The sequence below is a fragment of the Scomber scombrus genome, chromosome 11 (assembly GCF_963691925.1).
Source record: "Scomber scombrus chromosome 11, fScoSco1.1, whole genome shotgun sequence".
NCBI classification, from domain to species: Eukaryota; Metazoa; Chordata; class Actinopteri; order Scombriformes; family Scombridae; genus Scomber; species Scomber scombrus.
The window spans coordinates 4046991-4065938 of record NC_084980.1 but is presented as its reverse complement, the minus strand read 5'-3'; the positions used below and the strand labels follow the sequence as shown (position 1 = coordinate 4065938).

General features: G+C 42.3%; 2 protein-coding genes across 2 annotated transcripts in view; both read left to right on the top strand.

The window, feature by feature from the left end:
- Positions 1-3219, top strand: part of rab2a (RAB2A, member RAS oncogene family) — a 30495-nt gene extending 27276 nt beyond the window's left edge. Inside the window, exon 8 of the mRNA XM_062428536.1 lies at positions 2041-3219. Coding sequence (XP_062284520.1) covers positions 2041-2136 — 96 coding nt within the window. The 3' untranslated portion in view covers positions 2137-3219. The remainder of the gene's footprint in view (positions 1-2040) is intronic.
- A 5531-nt stretch (positions 3220-8750) lies between these two features.
- chd7 (chromodomain helicase DNA binding protein 7) overlaps positions 8751-18948 on the top strand; it is a 73519-nt gene continuing 63321 nt past the window's right edge. Inside the window, exon 1 of the mRNA XM_062428440.1 lies at positions 8751-9009. The gene's annotated coding sequence lies outside the window, so the exon portion shown is untranslated. The remainder of the gene's footprint in view (positions 9010-18948) is intronic.

Below are 18948 nucleotides of genomic sequence, written 5' to 3'. Positions count from 1 at the left end.
AGATTTAATACATGATAATCAGACTAATTTATCATGTTTCACTTCATTCATCAGCCTGACCTTGTGTTCATGTTGAAAAAATTCATGCTTGTTTCATTTTCCCCTAAACAATCAGTAGCAAGTGGCCTATCTATCATACACACATCATTATCAATCAGCACAGAAGCTGGTGTAGTTGTTGTTAGGAAGAGTTAACGAAAGAAAAAAGTGTTGATTTAAAAAAAAATTGAATTTACTATGTGCAGCTTCATCAGTCTCATCCTCACCAGCTATGAATTGCGATTCCAAAGCCCTGATTGGCTGACTGTTTCACAAGCCGGTCAGAGAGCACAACACCTGTTTGAATCACTTATCAAATCTGCCATGTGAGCTGCATTTTTGGAGGTCTGAAACTAACGTGAGTTTCGGTGTCTCTTTATTAGACACACATGTGCAATCTAATTCAATCCAATACAACAGCTCTGCTTTAAATTCTACATTTATGAAGTTTATACATTTTCAGTTTTTGTTAACATTGTCAAGAAGGTGATAATTCTACTTTATGTTTATAACACCAGTCAATATAATGCACCTCAGTACGCCACCACCACTTAGTATGACCTCAGTAATAATAAACATAAAGTACAATTATCACTTTTTTTTTTATATGGTTACAAAAACTGAAAATGTATAAACTTCATAAATGTAGAATTTAAAGCAGAGCTCTATTGGATTGGATTAGATTGCACAGTTGTAACTTATAAAGAGGGTGGTGAGTGTGTTTGCATGCTCTAAGTCATGCGGATGATTACCTTTTTTATTAATAAAACGGTTAGAGCTGTCCACACAGCCAGCTTATTAAGCATAAACACACTGTGTCCCTGTAGAGTCGTGCCATGCACTGCACATACTGTCTGCACGCAGCCCAGAAAATGAGGCCTGTACACATGGAACATATGCACTAACAAACATGTGTGAACACGTCGCTGCAACAGCCAATATAGTATATAAACAGAACCGTGTGTGTGTGTGTGTGTGTGTGTGTATATGTATGTGGTCCTCTCAGGCAGCCAGGCAGCCAACCAGCAGCTACAAGCATTAGTCAGACAGGACTGGAGTTCCACAGCCACTGAGTGTTTTTGTTATTAGTAACAGTAAGACGGAGTGAAGGCAGCCGGCCGGCCAAACCACATCAGCTGACTGGCTGAGAGAGAGCGAGAGAAAGAGAGAGAGAGAGAGAGGGAAGCCCCACCAGAAATGTTGGCAGCCACTATGAGAACACACTCACACACACACACACACACACACATGGCCTTAGCTCAATAAATGTGATTTAAAGGCATACAGTGTTTCCCAGAGGCACTACTGCTACTGAGTGTAGGAGGGGGAGTTACACTGAGATAAATATATACAGAAGGAGGGAGAGAGAGAGAGAGGGAGAGAGAGCAAGGCTGAGTGCTCCAGCCACACAGAGAAAGAGAGAAAGAGAGAGAGAAAGAGGGGGAGAGAGATGATGAAATACAGAGAGGGAAAGTGAGCACTACAGTTCACAGAGAGAGAGATGAAAGAGCTGTGTCTCTCTACCACCCACCTGCCTGCCTCTCTCCCTCTCTCTCTCTCTCTCTCTCTCTCTCTATTCCTCTCTTTCTCTCTCTGTTCCTCTCCTTGTCTTTTTTTATACGTGCCTTTCTTTTTCTGCTTGCATCCTTGAGTGCTGCTGGTGTTTCGTTTGCCTTTGTGCGGCGCAGCAGCACCTGTTGCTCCCTCTGATGTGATCTAATAGGAGCCCCTGCAGGCGCCGTGCGCTGTTAATCTGGCCATGAAAGCAATGACACACTCATTCTGCAGAGCTTTTTAATGTAGACACTAATTATAATCGCTTTTGTTTGTTTGCAATATCTGTCAATCTTTTCATCATGATAGATGCTCTGAATTGTACTGTTGATTTATTTGGAAGTTCAAATCAAACAAAAATAAATGATCACTTTTTTACTAACTACACAAAGATCTTCTATTATTTTGTGCAGTTTTTTTCTAAATGTTTTCTCTTTTTCTATGCAGGCTAATGGTATTAAGATTGGACCCCAGCACCCTACCACCAACTCCACACTGTCCGGTAGCCAGGGAGGCCAACAGGCTGGAGGGGGCTGCTGCTGAAGCCCCGGAACACACCTCCTCTTCTTCTTCCTCCTACTCCTCCATCCCCCCGACCCACCTCTCTTCTTCTTCTCCTCCTCCGCCTCCTCTCCGCCCTGTCTCCGACACCCTCCCTTGCGTTTCTACAGAACTGTCCAGGCCCAGTAACAGTTTGTTAACCCCTCTCTCTCTCTCTCTCTCTCTCTCTCTCTCTCTCTCTCTCTCTCTCTCTCTCTCTCTCTCTCTCTCTCTCTCTCTCTCTCTCTCTTTCTTTTCATTCTTTCATCCATCCCTCCTTCTATTGTGTCTTTCTCTCCTCAGCTCTGTCTCTCAACCATGCATACATAAGGGTCTGGGGGACTCCAATCCCCATAATTTCCCCCACAGTCTTACGAGGACAGCGTCCGCTTCACCTACACGTTTACCCGCCAAATTAAGAGTTTTCAACTTCAGTTTTTTTTCAGTTTTTTTTTCGGTAAGATAAATTGATTTTAATCGTTTTATTTAAATAAATAAAAAATCACATCCCTCTTAATTCATGAGGAGGTTGTTGGGATATTACAGTATCTCAGAATCATTCAAATAAAATGTCTGGTTAAAGGTGAAGCTGACTTCCAGATAAAGAGAAGACTGTGGGTGGAGAATAAACACGCTCTTAACAACTGACTGTATGGAATAAAGTGTGTGTTGTGTCTATACACACATCTGTACATGTTTGTAGAGAAAACGACGCAGCACATTGATAGCGCGACATGTTTCTACATGTTCAGTCTTTTTTTTTTTCATGCTGTGCCTGCGTGTATAGGGACGATATAGGTATTCCAGTATGTCAGTCTTTAAGGTGTAGGAGGCATTCTGTACCGTCATGTTCATAAAAAAAACAAAAAACACACAACTTTGTGCAAATTATTTTGTGCTTCCTTCCCCTTTTTTTTCTTTTTGTCATGTTTTTTTTTTTGTTCTCTTTGTCTTTGTGTCCTTTTTTTTTTTGTTTTTGACTTACAGATGATTTGTATTTAATGAACACTACAAAACTGGTTGTGGCTTATTAAAAAAAAAAAATGTTTTAAATTGTCCTGGGAGAGAATAAAAGACCAAACTGTTGAGTGTGCAAGTCCTTTCAGAAGCAGGAAAAAGTGAAAAGAAACGTTAAGGGATGTCGAGAGCAAGCGGTCGCCATTATGAAGTTAAGTTAAAAAAAAAAAAAAAAAAAGGCATTTAGATTGGAACTTGGGACTTTTTTTTGTTGTTAACTGTATTTATCGGGCGCATTTCTGTGTATATATGGCTCTTTAGGTTTCTGTAGCTTTTTAATGGCTGTGTAAGGTGAGACTTGGCATGTCGCGGCCTCCGTATATTCCTTCACCAGGGCTTGAAATGAAAAGATGAAAAGACTCAGTTGTATGGTTTTATTTTTTTGGAAACCTGAAAGCAGCTTCCTTTTTTTTTTTTTTTTTTTGAATTTTTTTGTTTAAACAACTCCTCATTTAAACCCAAAGGCACCGATCTGCCCTGCTACATCAGGCTCTGTGGTGCCCTTTCTTTTAAATGACAAGTATGAATGATAACAGGCTGTTAACAGGACCGTGTAGAGGCATTCAGAGTCCCTGGTGGAGAACAGACTCCAACTGAAAATGTCAAAGCATCTCCCTTCTTTTTAAGCAGGCTATCATTTCCACCATGCATTAGCTGGCAGATATATAATGTATACTGTTATAGAGCTTCATCAATGACTGCTGCAATGTTTTGTTTATTTTTTTTTTGTTCATTTGCTTCGATATCCCCAATGTAACGGGCACCGTTTTACTGTTATCATATTTTACTACTTCAGTTACTTATCATTCACCCCCCTCCTCCCACCTCCTCCTCCCTTCTTCTTCTCCTTCTTTCTCAAACTGTGTGGTAACATTAGCTCTGTATTTTTAATGCCAAAATATTGTGTTTACCTGTTTTGTCAATACACAAAATTAACTGGGGGGGATATAAAAAAAAAAAAGAATTAAAAAAAAACCTTAAACCCCCCCTTGCGATGTGACCTGAGATCAGCTGTCTGCCTTAACTCCACCCCCCCCCTCCTCCCCCCTTTACACACAGAGATTTGGACAGCTGCTAAAAAAAAATCAAACGGACCCTTTATCTGCAAAAATAGGCATTTTACCACTATAAGTAGCTAGATGATGATACATGACACACATTGTATAGATGCACACTTAAAGAGAGTCATGGTAGGAATCGGGAGGGGAGGGGGGGGGGGGGGTGAGATGATTCATAAACCCAACATCATGTTAGAACTGATTTTCTTCCCATCATCCCCTCCATGCACACACACACCCAGCCTCTGTACAGTATATGCATGCATATGTAGATGATGCATACATATATTTAGTGTCCATCTAACCCAGCTGTGTTTCTCTCCAGGCTAACTGTATAACTGTAGGGAGGATTTTTTCTTTTCTTTTTTTTGGGTTGCACAGCAGCGCAAGTGAATATGTTCTCAGCAGTGTATCTTTCTTTTTTTTTCTTTTTTTAAAAAAAAAAAATTCCTAGATATATTCTGACAGTTATTAATCTTATTCTGATGACAATTATTCTTTGTAAAGCAACATGTAGTGTGTGTGTGTGTGTGGACCCCCAGAGGGGTTTACAGGGGGAGGATCAAGCCAATACCTGACGCATCTTATCTATCTATCTATCTATCTATCTATGGATTGATCTATCTTATCTATGTGGCCCTTCTCCTTTCTCTCTCTCTCTTTCGCTTCCTTCTCTCTCGCTCTTCTCCCTTTGCCTCCTCCTCCTCCTCCCCCTCCCTCGACGTTATTTGCTGTGTTTGTTCTTTGGAAAAAATAAAACTTAAAAAAAAGAAAAAATGAAAATGCTATCACAATAAACTATAATAAAACATTCTAAACTCTAAACATGTCATTTTGATGGTTATGTGGAGATGGAAAAAAAATACAGTGTTTGAAAAAAAAAAACAACAACACCTGCAGTCTTTTTTTCTGTCCTTTTTTTCCCTGTTGTTTTATTCCGCTTTAGACCTGGCTGGTGACTTTTTCAGCGTATGAGTGGATCAATCATAATGGGTCCACATGCTGCTTAAGTGTACCTGATTTATCCGTTAAAATGAGCAGGGAGGGACCGGTGGTGCTCGACCTTCAGCAGTCATGGAGATGGTATTCACTGATGAAGGTCAGCCTCACAGAGAGCATGCTTAATGAATGAAACATTGAACTGGTGTGTAGTTGGGGGAGGTTTGCATGTTCACTGTATGTGCATAATCTTTTTTAGCGATGCTCTGTGTGGATTTCCTACGTTTGCAGGGATACCTGGTGTTTTTTGAGGAGATCTGTGTATGTAATAGTGTGAGCATGGAGGCTACCATCAGTCAGTATGAAGCACTGTGGCCTCTTGAATATAGGATTAATTTGCTCCCGCTTTTTAATAAGGCGCCCTTGTCAAATTCAGAGCCTTATTAATAGTTAAATCATTTCCCAATGATTTATAGATCAGTAATGAGCCATCAATATGAATAACTGGTAGTGGAAAAGCTACTTAATGCTCCTCCACTATGTCACCTCCAATGGACAGGTGAACCATTTTCAACAGATGTGCTAGCACCTCTGCAAGGCTGTACACAAATTCCATGTTCACCACCTTCCTATATTGTTTGAGGCATGCTAACACTTGCTATTTAACACTAAACGGAGCAACTGAAGAAATGAATGTTTTGACCTGATTATGGCCCCTAAATGAGAAGTTGAGGGATCGTCACAGTCATTACAATTAATCCTGAGGGGGAACATGAATGTAGTAGTTCATGGTACTTTACCCAAAGCCACAAGTTTGAGGAAAAGACCATTCATTACTTACGAGCAAAATATTAAAACTTCTGGGTTAAAATGCCCCGTAGTGGTTTGGGCCAGTAACACCCAGGGGCATCTTCCCCCACCCTTATATTTTTCAGTGTAGTCTGATTTTTGTTGAAGTGTAAAAATGAAAAAAAGAAAAAAAAAGATAGTATGTTCAAAAGTTAGTGTAGACACCTAAAATCTAAATTAGAAGAAGGGGCTTACCCCTCCACCATGTTAACACTATGTATCATAGAGTATATGTCAGATTATATAGAGGATTGTAATAAGAGAGGAAATAAGACAATATCAGTATGTCTCCACACTGATGACAGCTGTTATCAGACGCATTACTGTACAGTATGTTATCAGGTTGCTCATCCATACGCATGTCTGTACGTCCCATTCTTGAGAACCTCGACATCTCAGAAACGGCTCGGGTAAATTTCTTCAACTGCAAAAAAAAAAACGTCCACTCAGACTCGAGGATGAAGTGATTAGATTTTGGTGATCAAGGGTCAAGGTCACATTGATCTCCCATCCATCCACTTCTCAAAAAAAAAAACGCGTGGAGGGAATTTCATTACATCTGCCGCAAAACGTCCACTCGGACTCAAAGATGATTGCTGATTAAACTCGCTCAAATGTTGCGCTCGAAGGTCGAGGTCACCGTGACCGAACACGACATGTCTGTGGCCATAAACTCCAAAAATTCATACGATTCATACAAATGTCTAACGGGATAAAAAATGGTTAAAAAGGTCAAAGGTCAGCTTGACTGTGATATCATAATGTTCTGGAAAAAAACACTTTTCTGGCTATTAGTCAACACCATAAAGATCTTCTGTGCTGCAGGGTTGAAGATGTGTGTGAAGCATCCATGTTTGTAGTTTTTTTTGCAGGAACATCCACATTTGAAGCATTCTCTACTGTCATGGTCACAACTTTGTGTTCATTGGTCAAACTCATACTCATGTGAACTCATACAATGGAAATACACCTGATACCTTTCTTCTCTACAAATATGATGTAAGTCTTGACAGATGCGCATGTAAACAGCAGCTCGATTGGCTGGCGGAAGCATACAAATGCGAGTTGTTATTTCTAGTTTCAGCTGCATAATCAACACTACAAAAACACATCTTTGACTCCAGTTCATGGTGATGGATTACCGACCGCAGCAAGTTTCAAGTCTCTGCTTGTCGATTTCCAAAACATACAGAAATCAGCCAAAAAGCAGGAGGTGTGCGAATGCTATGGAGATATAAGAATCTGTAGTACGGTTTGGAAATTTAAAATGAGCATAATATGTAGCAGAATGTAGAAAGAATGTGTTTAAATATCACGTTGGGAAGTGAATTACGAGCGTGTTGTGTTCATTGCAGAAAGAAGGAGGAAGTCAAAGAGCAGACAAAGGGATCGGAGGATTAGGAGACAGAAAGTATATTTCTATGAGGGAGAGATAGTGTGTGTGTGTGTGTGTATCTTTAAAGGCCTCCCTCCTGAGGGCCAGATTGTTATGATAAGCAAATTACTGCTCGTGTCAGGGACATCCGCATTCTGCCATTCTCTCATATTCCTTCAATATGCATGTTTTCATCTGCGCCTCGGGGCAATTTCATCATCTTTAGTCTGTCCATTCGGATAAATAAAACCTCACCATAAGTGGATTGAAACAGTGTTACTATACTGATGATATCCTGCTTTATGGTACTCTTTTAATCTCATTTGGTATTGTGTCAGCATTAAATTTCTATGGGAGTTGTAATGTGTTTCTGCTACTCGAGACCTCCTGGTTATTATTATAGAGTGTATTATGGAATGATTTGAGAGCTAATATAAAATCAATTCCTGACTAAGTAATTAAGAAATAAATCAAGAGACTATAACTACTATAACATTTTCCATCCATCCATCCAGTTGAGCATTCACCAGATCTTAAACTCATGTCAGTCATATTCAGCATTTCCTCTTTTTCTTCAGTTTTCCTCCAGTTGTTAAAACTCTTTAACCCAGAGCTCACACAATCCCTGAAGATGTTCTGTAGGGTCTGTAGAACAATATTAAAGGTATGATAGTGATGTTTTATCATTCATTTTGCTCTTTCATCCATAAACATAAACTTTTAAGGCAAGAAATATCACAATCTAGAGTTTTAGAGACAAACTCTTACCCACTGGATGATTGTATTAGGAGGGAAATCAGAAATATCACAAAACCTTTCTGTTCCATCCTCAAAATTATAAATTAAAGCATAACGACAAAAACATCTGGTTAAAACAACACCCACATTTGCTTATGTATTTATTCATGTATTTGATTTTAAAAATACAATACGTATATATAAAATAAATAAAAGGGCAATTTTATAACTTTTTTGTCATAATAATTTTGTAGATACATGTCACCTAATCATTTTCTCCAGCTAACAACAGAGTTCACTTGATAAATGTTTTAATTGACTTGAAAACAGACTCCTGGCATCAGTTTTATAACACCCCCTGTTAAAACTATTGCATTAGTTACCGTTCTAACAGATTAGGTCTCCTGCTTCAACCACCATGCTTTACTCAATTTCACATCCATCCATATTTTTTTTTCTCCATGCCTCAATGAAGAACCCTAGCAGAGCGCGTCACACGGGCACGGCGGGGTCAGTGACCGCGCACGCCGCCTGTTTATCTGTATGAGAGGTCCTCGGGAGCGCGCCCCCCCTGGCCGAGGAAGGTGAGCGAGTGTCTGGAGGGGAGGACTCGGGAGCGCGACCAGCCGAGGGATCGATCGGATTAAACTCGATTTGAGTGAAATTAACACAAAGGAGCGAAGAGCAACGCACACTAGTCGGCGAGGTCGCGGATGCGAGACACGCCGGAGAAATATTTCATGAAAAACATAAAACTTGAACTTTTTTTCTCCTCTGTTTATTTATATTTTGAAGGAAAAAGGACCACGGTGGATTTTTTTTTTCAAGCCAGCGGAGATACTAGCCCTACTAACGAGGAGTTGATCTGAGAAAAAAGCCCGAAGTGACCGAGCTTGTTGGGTAAGCTAACAAATGCCCTTTTGAATGAGTGCTTTTTAAAATGTTGTCGATAGCACACGACGGCTTCATTGTAATGACTGCTCCTGAATTAAAACCATCTACATTATTTCTAAATAGTAAGTTTTCCGGACTTTTTCCAACGCCATCGGACCCTTTAATCCGCCGTGCGAGTTTTGGTGTTTTCATTTCATTCAGGGGCTAACTCACTGGAAGGGTTTTTATCCAGGACGGATGCTTTATTTCGCTTCTGTTTTTATTCTTTTCAATTCATCAAGAAAGTCATTGAAGGTCCGTGTAGCTGCCATGCCGACATGCTAACAATAGCAAGTTTAGCTTTGCCACCCGCTGCATCGCTCACACACACATATAACGTTACACACACACACATATACACACACACACACACATACACACAACAGTCCCATTAGTAAGTTGAAAAGTGGAAAGAAACATTTTCAGCAGCACACGGTGAGGCTCTCTGTTTTCCGAGTCTGTTTACTTGACTACTTGTTGATTTTTCTAATAATATGAAACATTGAGTTGATTCAGTGTTTAAGTGTGAGTGTTAGCCCTGTTAGCTAATTGTGTTGGAGCCTGTCGGAGACACGAGGTGGCCCGAGCCGAGAGGTGAGTCACCGGCCGACTGAATGAGAGGAGCACTGGGGAGATTCCCAGCGGAGAATACTTGGCACATATCGGCAAAAAACACATCATTTTGTTTTATTTCTTGCTTTTTCTACGTAACACTGTGAGCGTGAGTTGTATTTCTACTGAATAGTAGTGTTTTGCCGTAAGGGGACAGTGTGAAGTGTCCGTAGTAGTAGTTGTATTGGACGGAGCCGCGGAGCGCAGGAGGAGGAGGAGGGGGGATGTATGAGGCCAGGCGGTCATTACTCCATTCAGCCGTGTTTCTACTACACTTTACATGGCCAAAACAATTTAAAATGTAGGAAAAAACACTTTGTCGCAGTGTACGTGTTTGGAGTAGAGAGTACACTGTCTTGACGAGAATTAAACACCGAAACGAGCGAGTCGTCCGTCTGTCCGGAGCGACGTGCGAAAACACCGCTGAGAGGCTAATTAGCCGTGCTAGCCGCTGGAGGTTAGCCCAGTGCTAGGACACACAGGTTCAGCTAGCCTGTTAGCCTGCTCTCATCCTCATTGTGTGTACGGACGAAGACCACTTATTACCCCCCCTCGCTCTCTCGCTTTCCCGAGCCCCGAGCTAGCTACTACCCTGCTCGGGGCGGTTATCAGATACCTTCTCGGGCAAAGGAAATTAACTTCTCACTATTTTACCCCGAGGTTAAATAAAAAAACAAAACAAACATGCCAACTCTCGTCCGGGCTTTTCCGCGTTGTATCTTTTGTTCACGGAGCTTGTTTGTGGCGTTGCTTTTGTATCCGGCGACCGAAGTTTGGTAACCGCTAACAGTTCCAGCTACACTTGTTACTCGGTGTGGACGGAGCCCAGAAACACCTGCCGGTGCCGTTTCCTCGCTGGTTTCGGCAACACATCTCAACAGTGTATTTTTTATACAGTCGCGTTTATTGAACAGCTGTACTTTTACTGTGTGTATTTCTTGCACTATCCTGCCCTCTTTCCCCATTATGTGTTCTGTAATCGGTCAACTTGCATAATGGTCACCCTGCCGCTCTCACGCAACTTTGGAAACGTTAAAATCTCTGAAAAAAAAACCCCACACACAATAAAAACTTAAGAGTGTATCTTCCACACTACTAATTCTCACACGGTGATATTATTCACAAAGTGTGACACATGCAGTGTAAATGTGCTGGTTTGTTATTTGTCGTCCTCCTGCCTGCCTGCCATGGAGCCAGGAGCTGCTACCCCCACCACCTTGTGTCTGTGAGCCAAGATGGCAGCTAGTCATGTTTAGCGGGCCACAGAGGGAAAGATAAGAGGCCCCGACCACACGCACACAACAGATGTTCAACGCTGTTTGGTCTCTCTCCCGTTTGTCGCTCTGTCTTTTCTTGTGGGTAAAGTTGAGGCACTGACTTGGTTTGTTAAGGCGGCAGCTGGTCTGGAAGAAGCTGAAACTTGGACACAAAGTTAACCTCATCCTAGATTTGCATGTTATGAGACTGCTCTAATCAATTTTTGAGTTTCAGCCACATTTAAATCGCTTCATTAAGGCCGATTAATGGTAGTTTTATTCCTTTTTACTTAGAGTGGGAGTGTTTTCTTAAAGTTGTGTGTGTGTGTGACCTTGGAGGTGTTTGTCTTAACTTTCGTCGGTAGGCCTTGAGCTTAAGAAAACACCCTGACACACAGGCATTTTTCACATCAGAGGACATGTCTTAAAAATCTGTATATTAAAGAAGTTTCTGGAACAATTGCTCAATGTTAAATTGTTGCTTGGGTTGTCAGCCCCATTTAACTTCCTAAAGAATCTGCTCCCTCAACTTGAGAAATCAGTGTTTATTCTGTATGCTCCATACTGAAAAATGTAGTTTCTAGCCTTGCTGGCAGTGTGAGTGACTGGGCTTCTCACCCAGTTAGGGAAACCCCTGCCACCTTACACTGTAAGTGAAGATACAGGGGGACACCACATGCAGCAGAGCGACACACACCCTCCAAAATCCCACATTAAGATTAGCCACTTAATTGAGATTTCACACACAGATGCAATTACATTTCCAGAGTAATATCCATGCGCTGATGCTTGTTCTCCACACCATTATCTCAGCACATTTAAACTCACATTTCTAATTAGCATCACGATTTAACCACGCTACTGTACGCCACAGCTCTCTCATTCAGTCATTCCAGCTTTTAGATGACTGTGTGTCCACCTGTCATGTTTTTGAATAAGAGGTTTCCTGTTATTTTGACCTATGAATCATTAGCACGATCGGCTTTTGGTTATCTAAACCTTTCACTCAAGATGGGCCGCCTTCTTATTGACCTTTTTTAAAGCAACTCTCGCTGTCTTCAGGGTGATTTAGGACGGCTCGGAGCCAGAGGTCTAAACTTCTGAAGTGCAGGAAAGAGGGTCAGATTAGGAGTAGCCAAAGGCACAATAGGTGTGTCTTATTAGCAGTACCCCTACCGGCATGCAGAGAGCACTCTAACTTGTGCCTGACAACACTGATGTTGTTGTCCTCTGTTAGAGAAAATGGCCATTAAAGTCTTTGTCCATCCCATCTCATTTCACTCTCCTCATGAGTTACCCATTAAAGTCCCCCTCCGTCCCACATATTCGACCACTCTATATATCCCGACTTATGATTTCAGAAGGTAGTTTTTTTTACCACTTAACCACTCCATTTATATGAGCCATCAAGTCCAGTCTGCTCTAGTTTTGTGTCAAGTCTTTGATTTCTTAAGTAGAGAGTACAATTGTTTTCTCTCTGTGTCCCTTCATTTCAGTACTTTCTCACACTATTCTGATTGGCCACTCTGACTTGTAGCTGTGGCGCTAATCCTGTCTCATCCTCAGTCTCTGACCCTCACACACACACGTGCCAAGACCAAGATGTGAGTCCTGTTGCACCCACAAAAAACCCAACTGAAAATCAGATAACGGTGACCGTTTCTCTTATTAAATTAGCAGTTTTGACAGCAGCGTGTTTATGTTAACAGACTTATCTGAATGAAAGCTGTGGGTTGTGATTGTGACAGATTTATATTCTCCGTAGGCTGAGAGGAAGTTTATATCAAGCATCATGCACACATTTTCACTTTCTACGTGACATATCAGGCTGCATAGGGTTTTTTTTTTTTTTAAACTTAAAGCATTAGCACCCTGTAACAAACTTAATGAATTTAGGTGCTAAAGTCGGCTTAGATTTAAATTTATTTGCCACATCCAACAGAAATATTGCACTTCCTCCTTTTGCGGTCAGCATTTTTTGCAGTGTAACTCTTCTTGGTGTGAAGTAAAGCTAATAGGCTCGATGTGTTAAACACAATGGTCAAATGTGGTTTCCCCCCTTAGTGGCCCCTAGAATATTTCTGCGAAGTTCGTGAAAAATCTGTTAAGGTGTGAGAACTGCGCTAACCTTAAATCACCGCCAAAAATGACTGTTGACAGTATTCGGAATAACTAGAAGAATAAAAATGAAACCTCATTACCTCTAAAGTAATCATATTTTCCAAGATATTCACCCAGCAGGTATAGAAAGCAGATAGTGAAATCCTGCTGTTCATATATGGTGTCCTCAAAACTCATTGCAATCTCAGTGTTAGCCACCCCCCCCCTTTCTCCCTCTCTGCTTTTACACTTCCAGCGAATCGTTTCAATCAGAAACCCGTGCTCAAAGCGAAAGCTCCGTTAGCAGCAGCTACTCCTTAGGGGACTTCTTTTGCAAATTTCTCTCCCTGCTTACTGAAAAACATACAAATCCAACAATTTGATTCATATTTTTCAGTGTTTACGTTCAGTTTCAGGTGACAAAACAAGCTTCCGGTATAGAATCCGTTATTGATTTCAGCCTTTAAGTAATTAAAGTTGCAGATACATTCAGTATAAGCCTCAGGGTTCTATCATTAAAACTGCAGGTTACAATAAGATGTAAGGGTTTTATTTGACTGGCTGCAGGTGCCACGACTGGAATATTTACTTAATTGCTTCAAGTTTTTTGGTGATGCAGCTTTCTGATTCATAGTTATATATTCATGAGGTCACTGCAGGCTGTCCCAACTCGATGAGAAGTATCCACAAACATTCCCGGAGAGGAACTCCTTTTGGAGGTGGATGATGCTGACTATTGAGCAATGGTGACCCTTTTTTTTAAATAGAGAGCTGGTAACAGGAAACAAGCAGAAAGAAAGAGACTGAGAGGAGGGAAAGGGGTATGATGTGTAACAAAAGTCCCAAGCCAGAGTTTGAAGCAGGGATGTTAGCAGTTAACGTGTCAGCAGCTTGTAACCTTTCGGCTCTCGGTGCTCCAGGGGTGGCCATTTTGTGTCTCTTATCATCACTCGCATCGTGGCCGGCGAGCCCTGTATTTTTTGTTTTTGTTTTTTAAGCCGAGATGAGAAAGTGGTGCTGTTGTTTGTCTCAATCTCTTTCATCTCGCCATCTATCGCTCCACCTCCACCACCTCCTCCTTCTCCTCCCCCCACTATCTCCACACCCACCCACTCCCCTCTCCCTCTCTCTCTCAGCCTGCCTGCCTGCGCATGAGCTCCCTCCTCTTCATTCTCACCCTTTCCATCTCTCTCTCTCTTTTGCTCTCCATCTTTGCCCGCCCGTGTGTGTTTCCTCCACCCTCTCCTCCCTCCTCCTCCCCGTCCCTATCATTTCCAGCCAAAAGGTTAGCGGGGGTCTTTAGCACCGTGGTGACATTCAGAACTGAGTGTCATCACTGTCTCTCGCACCCTCTCTCTCTCTCTCTCCCATCCCTCCCTCTCACCTGTCTCTCCCTCTACCTCTCCCCCTCTCCTCCTCCTCCCCATCCTCCTCCTGCAGGGAAGGCCTTCTGGACCAAGTGCTCTGCCTAGAAGAGAGGCTGGCGTTAACACAGCTCTCAAGTGTTAGTGTGTGGGCTGTATTGGTTGTGTGTGTTTGTGTGTGTGTGATAGAGGAGACGGCCTGTCAAGTACATCTCTGACCCAATATGCGCGCACGCCTTTTTAATCTATCCTTGACCCCTCTCGGTGTTGACTGTCCCGGTGTCACATCCTGTTTTTCCTTCCTTCAGCTTTCACACACCATCTCAAACACTGACCGGAAGCAAATAATCAAAAGCAACACAAAAAAAGGACTCCTCTGGAAAAAATGTGCACGTTTTTATGTCCTCTGCCTCCTTTTTATATCCCGGCGTCAACACATCGCATCCTTTCCATCCTCTAACCCCTCTCCCTCTCCCCCCTTCGTTCTCTATCACCACTTCTCTCCTCCGAGCGATTCACACGGCTGATGAAAGGTTAAGTGCTGCCCGCTCGTTGCATCAACGTCCAGTTATGAAGATGGAGATGGATACAAGGTCAGAGAGGGGAGAGATGGATTTTTTTTTTTTTAAAGAAAAAGGAATAATGTGAAGCACACGCCAGAGAGAGAAGATGAACGTATTTTCTTTTAGAAACGTTATCTTTTTAAATGAAGCCACTGCTTGTTTTGTACAGTATTGCTAGCTAATGTCGGCCATTAATTATAGAGCTCACATGACCCAAAAATGCACGCATCCTGATAAAAAAGTAACACTCAGTTGTAGTTGTTAAAAAAAGGTGTTTAATAGAGCTCGAGTTGGTTTCTAACTCCCTATTGAAGCAATTTTGATCCTGTGGAGTGCATCGACTCTTGAAAAGAGGTGTGTGTGTGTTGTGTAGGGGTGTGTGAATCCCAGGGGAGAAGTTCCCCCCACAGCTCTATTGGAAGGACTCTAGAAGTTAATTGGTTGTTAGCAGGCAGGCAGGCGGGACAGAAAAGGGGAACCAGCCAGTCTCCGGGGACGCGGTCCAGACCTTCCCCGTCCCATTGGTCTAAAAGGGCATGTCAATATCAGTGATTGATTAGAGGAGGTGTGAAGGAGGGAGGGGGTAGCACGCTTGAGAGCCCATTGCATGTGTGTGTCTTCCTGTTGCATTCAAAAAAAAAAAGCAGTGCTTCAGTGTTTTCAGCTTCAAGGGAAATTCACGATGAAAGGCGGCGTTTCTTTGCAACCTGTTCACATTCGTTATAAAAATGAAAACCTCCACCGAGAATCAGTACTGCCTTGTGATGTTTGTCTTACTCACAAGTGTTTCCCAAATCTCACTTTAACTTTTCTCTACAAGGAGTGACAAATGTGTCAACAGCCCAAAAAAACCACTGGTGGTTTGACAAGAAGCCCCGACTCCCAGGTACTGACAAATCCTGTAGTTTCAAAGGCTCCCCACTTTTATTTTGAAAGTTAACCAAGTTAGCTGGGTTTTCCCCATAAGCACCGTGGCAACTCATTTGCATCACAGAGCGAACCATTTCTCCCCCCTCCTTCATTTTTTGGTTAATACCCTCGCACTCATCTTGAATTAGAAAATGTAATTTAATAAAACAGCAGTGTTGGAATATTAACACATAAAGACAATGATGGAATCCAGAGGGGATGGTGGTAGTGGTGGGGGGGAGACCATGACTGAACGGGTTGGAGGAAGTAGAATGTGTAGTCCAGTCGCAATGCTCCGTCAGCCACACCGCCATGGGTTAAACCCTGATTCGCTGTCGGCATACGTCATATGACCCCCCCCCCCCCCCCCCCCCCCCTCCCTTACTGACCCGAGCTGAATGTGGGTCACACATCGCAACCGTCTCATAAATGAGTCAATGGTAGGTTTAAAGTATCTCCTGTACTAATAGAGTTTAAGTATATATTTAGGTCGGATCACAAACCTATAATCTGTCCCCACCGCTGCAAAACCGTCTGTGCTCAGTTAGATGATAAAAAAAATCCAGCTGTAAAAATGAATACAGAAGGAATTTTAGCTGCTGATAAAATCCACAAAAAAAACAGTCAAGTGCACCTTTTTAAGAGAGTCAAGTGCAGCCAGAATTGGAGCTGCATCACTGTCTCAAGTATACATGTGAGACACAGGCTTTATAGGATTAACAATGATTCCATTGACCTCATCACCTCTGAAGACCTTCATCAGAATGTGAGTCAGTGTCTCTCACATACCACTCATCAGCCCATTGCAGCTAAGTAACAAGAGGCAGTTTCTCTCTCTCTTTCACACACACACACACACACACACACACACACACACACACACACACACACACACACACACACACACACACACACACACACACACACACACACACACACACACATACACACACATACACATTTATTGTTCAATTTAGAGAGGTTGAATTCCATCCTTTATCTTATGTGTCACTTTGTTTAAACTTTACATACTGTTCATATTCTGATGTATAATTAGTCTCTACACCAATTCACATTCATAAATTCCCCATCAGTCATTAATAAATGTCTGATTTATCTTGTGGAAAAATCACTATTTTATAGTACAAGTGAACATTTTATAGAATATGATGAATGCAACATTGAATTTGTTTAATAAACACAGGTCAAATTTGTACATTTGCATGTATAAAATGTGTATCAGCTGCACAAAAATTCAATTTTTGTGAACTATCACTGTCACATTAGGAAAAGTCTGGTTTAAAAGAAACATGTTAGTGTTTTTACAGCTCTCAAATGTAAAAAAAGGGTCACATTTGACCCTGAACAGTATGCAAGGGTTACATATTGGGGAGAATCTTGAGTCAGTTTGTGATGTTGACTGAAGTTAAACTAGGTTCTTAGGATGCTGTAGAGTTTAAGTCAGATATGTTTAAATGTGTGCATTTTTTAATATCTACTACAGCAGTGTTTGTCAAACTCATGACAGAGTACATCATCCTGTCAGATCAGCACCATCCAGACATTACTCACCTCATCATCACCATGTGTGCTGTCAACGCAGTCATTTTATGGACATAAATAATCCGTTCATTGGCAAAACAACCGACAGATAATCAGTTAATGAAAAACAATGTTAGTTGCAGCCAAACTTCACAACAGACAACTAAAACACACTCCTACTGTCTCGTCCACACACTCAATATTCACTGCTATTCCTCAAAGCAACTACACTACTTAAATAACACATTTTATTTTGAATTGGGATTTTGCATTGGAAAGCATCTTCAACACATTTTAAGAGAAACCTCCCCAGTGGTTAAGCCCGGAAGGGGAGGGGGGGGGGTCAACTCAGGCCTGGTGGACCACCGGCCTCGCAATACACTGGTGGACATCCTGTCCGTCTGATACCCAGCTGCGGACAACATCAGCTGTTTTTCTTGGTGGCTAAGCTAAAATTATAAAGTGGACTATCTGACTGGTTTTTACTGTGTAAATATAGAAGCCAGAGTGAAGACAATTCACATAATAAATGATAGTGTAAAGATGGTTTTTTCCTCTTTCTGTATTGTATTTGTTTGTTTTCTATCCCTTCATTCTCATATATACACACCTGCCTCCCTCACCTCTTTTAAAACACATATACAAGAGTGATTTTCACTGATCGGACAGTCAGTTTCAAAGACCGTATAACAGGTTCTTTAGCTCAGTGAGCACATGCACACACACACACACTGTTCACTAGCAGGTTCCTTGGCCTACTTCTCTCTCTCGCTCTCTCTCACTCGCGCTCTCTCTCTCCCTCTCTCTCTCTCTCTCTCTCTCCCCCCCTCTCCTGCTGTCCTGTGCCTGTCTCTCAGCCTGTGTGTCCTCTGGGATCAGACTGAGAGCCGGCCAGTGGTTTTTCCTACCACATGGTAAAGGCAGGGAACAGATTGGATAAACACAGCCCTTTCCTGCTGACCCCCCCCTCCCCCTCCCCTCCTTCCCACCACCCCCTCCCCCAAACACACACACACACACACTCCCCGACATGCACGCCGCACACACACACACACACTGTCCATTAACGAAGCAGCCGTGCGTAAAATAACCAGATTTTCTCTAGCTTCACTGCTTCTCTCTTTCTTCTCTCGCTCTCTTGATCTCCCCTCCCTCCCTCCCTCTCTCTCCTCCTCCTCTTCTCCCCCCCCTTCTCCTCCACCCTCCTCTCCTCTCTCTTCCTTCCTTCCGGGCCTCAAATCCCAGCCCCAAACACACGGCCCCGCATCCCCTCACTTGAGCGTAATTACACACACAGCTAGCCAGCTCCTGCACGCTGTCCTCCATTTGGGAACAAAGGTATAAATTATAGCGACTTAGATCCCAGTGGTAACTGGGGGTGGTGGTGGGTGGGTTTCTGCACACGTGTTTCTCCAGAGGAAAAAGGGGGAGATCACTCACTTGTTCAGGTGTCTGGTTAGGTTTGCGTCTGCCGAACTCACCGTGCAGTTTGTTTCTTTCGCTCTTTTTTTATTTATCTTTTCTCTTTTTTTTTGTTTGTCTGTGTGCGTCTGTCTGTCT